Source organism: Aptenodytes forsteri, unplaced genomic scaffold (genome assembly GCF_000699145.1).
Source record: "Aptenodytes forsteri isolate BGI_AS27 unplaced genomic scaffold, ASM69914v1 Scaffold8, whole genome shotgun sequence".
NCBI classification, from domain to species: domain Eukaryota; kingdom Metazoa; phylum Chordata; class Aves; order Sphenisciformes; family Spheniscidae; genus Aptenodytes; species Aptenodytes forsteri.
The window spans coordinates 7,837,231-7,844,931 of NW_008796218.1; the positions used below are offsets into that span (position 1 = coordinate 7,837,231).

The 7,701-nt window shown below is 39.8% G+C and overlaps 1 protein-coding gene across 2 annotated transcripts in view; it reads right to left on the minus strand.

Moving 5' to 3' along the window:
• The window catches only part of GALNT18 (polypeptide N-acetylgalactosaminyltransferase 18), a 255,452-nt gene that overhangs the window by 133,202 nt on the left and 114,549 nt on the right, over window positions 1-7,701 (minus strand). For both annotated transcript variants that reach the window (XM_009288827.2, XM_019474543.1), the window contains exon 3: window positions 3,661-3,853. In XM_009288827.2, coding sequence (XP_009287102.1) covers window positions 3,661-3,853 — 193 coding nt within the window. The remainder of the gene's footprint in view (window positions 1-3,660; window positions 3,854-7,701) is intronic.

Here is a 7,701-nt window from a genome sequence, read left to right on the forward strand (position 1 = left end):
CCTCTTTTTCCACTACCCCTCACTCTCTCATCACACAAGCAAAGAAGAATGTTATGTCTCTTTCCCACATGTGCTTCAGCACACTGGATCAGGCAAAAAAAAATTTACAAGTCAACGAAGTAGAATCCTAAGTGCATCCAACTCAAAAGTAGATTTGGTACACAGCTTTGGAATCCTTAAACAACCTAAGTTTTAAAAATGTCTTTCTGTGTGAGCTTGTTCAACATCTCACTCACGACAAGCTTTGTGGGTACTGCCTGCCCTACTTAAAGTAATGAGCACAACAGAATTATAACTAACACAGAAGTATTATCCTGTTCCTGCACTCAGTAAGGGCAACATTGCCTTCCTCAATGCTTCTAAGCTCATTAGAGCCAGTAGTTATTTGTTAGTCTGTGATGTAGGTATGTTATGGGCTAACAGCTGCACATAAGGGTGGTAAACAGCAGAGCACCCAATTTCAGCAGCAGAAAATAAATGAAGGCCTTGGGAGAGACAGTATAAGCAATACTCCACAATAATGCTTGTACGATCTACTAAGTACTGCAAAAACGGAGCCTACTTCAGGATGTGACAATTACTTCAGGAGGCTGGGATATCCAGGGGAGTTATTTATTATAATCTATATTATAACAGATTATTTTGGACTGTGCTGGGGACTCCACTGTGCTAGCGCAAATATTCACAGTGAAAAAGTAATCAAATTCTGAACGTTTTATCACAGGACATGAGGCTCATGGCTGTTCAGAGGGTTAGAAACCACTCTGCAGTACCTAAAACACGAGAAGGTCCCACTGCAAGGTGTGACAAATGCCACAGCCTGACCCAGCTGCAATCTGCTGGATGTTTCCATCTGACTGACGGTCACTTTCTTCCAGAGAAGTCAGAGTTCAGCGGCTTGGGCAGAGTGCACTGCCCTAACTACTAAACGTGGTCTCCCACCTCTGTATGCCACCCACATTGGAGGACTGGGCAAGGCCAAATATTTGCCCTCTCCTCCACATGTGTTGTGGCTCAGCAGTCTCTAATTGTCCTCTGGTTTTCTCATGCCATTAAATGTTGACAATATCAACCCTAGAAAATCCTCTGTGCTATAATATGAGGTTATTACACATGTGGAGTGGCCTTTCTCACTGCAGAACCTTGCAAAGAAATGCTGAGCTCCTCTGTTAAGTTATTTTGATGTGAATTCTCAGAGCACTGCAGGCAGAAAGAAGGTCAAGGCTGAGTCATACCAGTGTGATATAGAAGGGGCTATTAACACTACACACTCTTGGCAGATCACTTAATTCTCCCAGTCTCAACCAGGGCCAACCATATATGAATTACGTTAGACTTCAGTTATATGTATCTTCCTGTTGTCTTTCCTATACTTCATATGATCAGTTATGAATACAGACGATAGGCCACAACTGAGTCCAGACATATCTGTATGAACTCCATTCCTTTAGCTACTTGCCCACAAGCCTTTGCCGGGATTCCAACGTCACACTGACTCTTGCAGAACCACTGCTAAATCCAGGCTAACGAGCTTGGTTAGACCTAGGCTAAGTCCATCCAGAGCTGTTGTGGTACCTCTGTCATATCTATGCTTTCATGCATTTCTAGTCAGAACAGGAATACCACAACTGACTAAGGTCCAGCAAAGTTGATTAACTCGGTCTCCATGCCACTTGCTGTGTACTCTCTTCAAACCAAGCCATCCCTGGCTTTCATGCTATGCTGCTTGAGCCTAGTATCTGCCCCTGGATAATTTAAAGACATCTACATAGACTCTGGAAGTGACTAATGCAATTAGCTTTAAAAATAGGTGACACAAATCCTGAAAATTGATTATTACAGTGGAAAACATACTCTTGCAGAGTAGGTTTTTTCCCCACAGTAGCCATGCATGTGCTTTCACGCAAATGAGAATTTGTGTATCAGGAGTGGGAATTCTTTTTTCAGCAAAATGATTTTCAGAAGACCCTGTAGCTCTGTACTCCACAGGGTGCCGTATATACAAGCAAACAGTGTACATACTACCTGACAATACTCTTCATTTCCCTCAGTATCAGAATTTACTACATTTCAGTGTCAGATTACCTACTTGCTCCTGAACCATGATGGGGGGAGGAATCTTCCTGAGCTACCATTAGTAAGCCATTATTTTGTATGCATGCATCCATAAACATATTGTAATGTCTAACATGTTTCTGGCAGACAATTAACTAAGGATCAAAAATTTCACAGAAATTAGGACCATGATTTGTGTCTAACTGGAGTTTCTTTTAAAATCCCAACCCTAATTTATTTCTTTCAGCTACAGTAACATTCATTTTCTCTGTCTTTTTAATTTTTAAAACCCATAGTTATAAAAAATTCAGATTGAAATCATTCAGGAGAGTAATTTCAAAAGAGATATAAGAACAGACACATTTCTGTCATTGATGTCTTATTAGTTACAGAAAATTTATTTTTCCTCTAATGTAGTTTACAATTAAAAAGAAAAGATTGTTCTTATAGACAGTGCTAAACTGATTTAACCAAAATACAAATATAATTGTATGGACCTTGATTTCTTTGAAGTCATTATTTCAGCAAATCCACAACATAAATATTTCTAAAATGTGATATATAATAATATACAGCATAAATATATTTAAAACTGCTAAACTGTTGCCTGGAATGGTGTTCACTCCATTTCATTAATACCAGACAATTTAATACAGTGTAAAATGTACTGCTTACTGCTTTAGTTATTAAAACATTTGGTTAAAGTAAGTGAATAAGATCACATCTGGATTACTTTTGGAATTGGCAAGGAACTAAGAAGCCTTTCACATCTTGGTTACTGATTCAATTCAGTAAGTACCCATTATGTTTATTTTAAAGATTTATTTTTTTTAATGAGCTGCAAAAAAGCAGTTTTCCCTCCACCCATTTCCGCATCCCCAGAGCTGCTGTTAGTTCAAAGGATCAGATGTATCACCAAGGCTGAAAAAAAGTTGAGCATTAACTGTCTCTGTGAATGGTCCTACCAGAACAGGCCTCAAATGCACTAAAAGGAAGGTTGTTCACTCCCTTGGTCCCATCTATCTCACCAAGCCATTGTGGAATAACACTGGACATATTTACCCTGCCTGACATGCATGCTTCCCAGCAGAGAATAGCCCAGTAAAGGAGGTTCCATGGGCTTTCAGCTGGTACACATTGCTTGACTAAATTGCATATTTCACCACTAGAGCTCAACAGTTTCACTTGCTTACTGATCTTTATCAGACAGTTCTGGGCTTTCAAAAAGGGCAGTTGTTATTTTCTTCCTACCGTAGTTAGATCTTGTGATAAAACTGGAATTTAACATAAAACGGTTATTCTTTTAGCAGTAAAACACTTGCTATCTAACATAAATTGTAGGTGAGATTAAGGTTCCAAAGGATCTCGGGGAACTTTTAATAGATACTTAGTGGGATTTTAATAGGACTTAATTTGGGCACGCCGGTGTTTCAGGAGACATTTGAAACTTCCAACCTTCATATATTTGATAGAAATTAGTCATTCTGGCCGCCGTATGTAACCTACCTTCTATGTGATCACACAACACAAGACTTGCAGGTGAAAAAGAGCTAACGGATTCTAAAACTCTGGACCTACAATGCTAGGTTGAACTACAGCACTTACCCATTAGGCCTAAGGTCAGGCAGGGGCCTGTCCAGCGGCAAGCGATCGCTCAGGTAAGCATTGTAGCCATAATACTGGAATTGTTTAAGTGCGATACGTCTGTTTTCAGGACTGAGATCCTGGCCCCAGTGAGCAAAGAGAGATGAGTCAGTGAACGCTTCAGCAGGATTTTCTTCCAGTTTTGGTGGAGCTTCTACAAAAGACAAAGACAAAAAGAAACAATTTTAGGCTTTCATTCCAACAGGCTCTAGGGTATGTTACTTTAAAAAGCATAACTTTAGGGAAAACACCACACAGAACAGCACATGCTGCCGGCTTACAGCAGCCTGTAAGCCTTCATGTAACATGCCCTCACATACCTCTTGTAGCAGTGTAACTATTAGCACCTAAGGCTCAAAATTTAACATTCAAAATACAGTTAGTTAAAAACAATTCTTTTTTATCACAATCAGACTAAAGGCTGGGACTGATAAATCTAAATGAATTAAATTTCAAAAGGATTCTTTTTTTTTTTTTTTTTTTAATATACAAAGATGAACTATTTAATGTCAGCCTGAATTATCTTGCTAGAAAAAGATTAAAGTTTTTAAGGGGAAAAACAAAGACGAAGGAAGAGAAGAGAGAGCCTGTACAGAACACACAAAATGGCTTCTGAAGTCTGCATGTAAAATAACTTCTTTGAAACTACAGATTCAACAGAGAAAAAAAATTGACTGCACTTGACATCCATGTTTAAATAGCAAACCAGTTTCAGTCACACAATAATTTTATGGTCCAGTTTACCAATCCAGCCTATCTGAATTTGTAGTCCATATTTAGGTGTGTGCAATGATGCTACTGGGATTGTCACTTTGTAATATTTGTGTCATTATAAAATGCTTTTGTTCCACAAGGCCACATCTATAACAAATAGAGAAGATGGGAAATGATATAACTAGAACTTAATTTAAGAAGAGTTCCAGTACAATAAAATCACAGCATTTGTTCTCAATATCTAGTTGCTCAAGAAGTCTGTTCAAGGTGACTTGTAAGGCTCTCTGTAACAGCACTCTCACCCCTCCAACAAGCCCTTCAGCCTTTACTCAGGTGACCACACAATCTAACCCAGAGAAACCCCTTGCTCTGTAAACGCTTTATGATATACAGTGCACTAAAAGAATGATCAAATGCCTTACTTGACCCCAATTTGTCATCATAAACTAGTGACTCACAAAGAAAAAGAGTCTTCATTTTCTGGAAGTCCTAATTATTTACGAACGGTCTCCATAGCCATTAACAGCTAACCAACTAAATAAAAACTCTCATTTCTGAAGAGCTGTACTCACAAACCGTAACTGTTTGGTCACACAGAGACTTATGAAAATAAAAGCGAGTCTTTGGAAAGTCTTCAAATGTGTCCAATAGGCAGAAACTTCAACTGTGTCCAAAGTCCTCCTCGGCACCCACACAGTCACCTACAGACCTGACAGCTGGCTTCAGCTAGCTGCATGGAAACACCTAAAGAGAACAGTTTATGTACTAGTAGTATATACCACCAGAACTGTGACTCCCAAAGAATGCCAGGAAGGACATTCTTTGATCTCTTACTAAAAAGAACCCAAAATGTAAAAACATAAATTGAGAAAGTTTTTTGATTCATTCAAGATGTTTTCGTTTTTCCCCTGACAGGGGGTAATACTGACAGGAAACTAATGACACATGCTTCCCTGAATTACATTCCAACCTCTGTAAATATGTAATGTTTCTTTACTTGTCGAAGTACTGCCTCCCAACCTGAATCCTGGAATCAGCTCCAGTTCTTCAAAGATGAAAGACATGCTAAACCCTCAGTCAAACAAGGAAACTACTCTGGCAGGCCCTGCTACCACACAAACAAATGTGATAGTGGAGCTTGTGAGTTTGCATACAAGTCTGCAATGCAAATTAAGAAAGCTTGATAAATTCAGATCATTTTAGAAGGTCCTAACTTGAGAAAGGCAGAATAGTTTTTAAATACCAGTCCAAAAATCACAGCAATGAGGAAAGTCACAGGTATCTCTATCTGTTTTTTGACAACTACATGATCTCCACAAAAACAACCTGAATTTACACAAAGAATCTCACAAACTATCTTGACCTCATAAGAGATATTTAGATCAGGCACGTTCCTGATCCTGGGCAGTAGAAATTCATGTTGCTTGGCACTTTTCAAGAACATGTACATTCATGCTAATCAAGAACACTATGTAAATATTTGTTCAACCTGTTGTGCATTACATTAATCTCAATTTCTCCAAATCAAGCACACTTTCCCTGAAGGTTTTAACTTTCATATTTATTATTACACTTATGGCAGAAGACTTTAGGATCCACCCACATGCAAACAGCCCACCAATGCATGAAGACATCTGAATAAAAATAAGACTCACAGCAAGAATAGTGCATGCATATGCATTTGTAACTATGGGCAGTTCCAAGGATAATTTTCCATGGATGAAGAGCCATCCCAGAAACAACCACCTTCGCAGAATCACACTCACACAGGCATCTATTGAATTTTCTCTAATGATTTTGTGGGCAAGAGTATTTCCTAAAGTGATCTATGAATCTCTTGCTCTTTTCTCATTGAAAAAGCACTCAGTAATCCAGGTTGTATCTGCAAGACTAAGATTTTCCAGCAATGGATATCTGTGAAATTAGTTTACAAGCTCTAATAAACCACTTGCCAAACGCAGCCACTTTTTGTATACTAGGAAACATGTTATTTCAATACATTGTTCTACAGGAAAAAAGCATTAGCAAGAACTTTCAATTACAATTCCAATCAATAGAATTAAGCACACATCTCTGATGACAAAGTCTTTCTTCCCTTTATTTGGCTGAAAACCCTTGGGGGAAGCAACTTTATTCAGGCAGTCTCTCAGAAGAAATAAAAACAATCATTATAAGACCATCAGTTGGCTTTCGACTAGTCAACAAATATTTGACGCCTTAGTCTCTGAAAACAGATCTTGGCCTGAAGTCTCACAGCCAGTTCTTCTTACCACTTGCTTCTACAATTGCAGAATGATCATCGGAAGCTAAGGCTCAAAGGTGAGCCAGTAAGTAGTACTGCCTGAAGCAATGCCAAGGTAGGCACATTTATCTACTCAGTTATTACTAAAAGGGAAAGATCAGTTCCATTTTTCCTGTGGGAAGAGAGCTTACCACCCGCAGCACATTGCTGCAAATGTTAACATGGGGTCTTCTCTACATAAACTTTTCACACCATGCGAAGAGCAGCACTGTACACAGACATGAGGCTGGTATTAACTCTTGGCAGACTGACACTTTGCCATTAAATCAATTGGTACCAGAGACAAATCACACAGATGTCAGCTGGCTGTACACCTGGGCTGAGGTGTATTTAATTACCATTTGCATAATGTAATTATTTGATTACATGGGGATATTTTCTACCCAACAAATGCATATCTCTGTTTCAGAACCCCTCTAACAGCACTGATGCATTGGCTATGCAAAGGTTTAGCAGTGACCTTTCTTCAAAGACTGTCTTCAGTTTTGTCACCAGTATAATTTTATGTTGCATCAACATTATCTGCCATGCAAGTGCTGATCCTGCCCATTCATACTTCCTTATCAAGATTGCCCCAACCTGGGTTGGGGCAACCCCCGGTATCAAGACAGTATGAAGGGATTGAGAGCAGCCCTGCTGAGAAGGGCTTGGGGGTACTGGTGGATGAAAAGCTGGACAGGAGCCAACAATGTGCGCTTGCAGCCCAGAAGGCCAACCATATCCTGGGCTGCATCAAAAGAAGCGTGGCCAGCAGGTCGAGGGAGGTGGTTCTGCCCCTCTACTCTGCTCTGGTGAGACCCCACCTGGAGTACTGTGTCCAGCTCTGGAACCCTCAGCATAAGAAAGACACGGACCTGCTGGAGCGGGTCCAGAGGAGGGCCCTGAAAATCATCAGGGGGGTGGAACACCTCTCCTATGAAGAAAGGCTGAGAGCTGGGGTTGTTCAGCCTAGAGAAGAGAAGGCTTCAGGGAGACCTTCTTGCAGC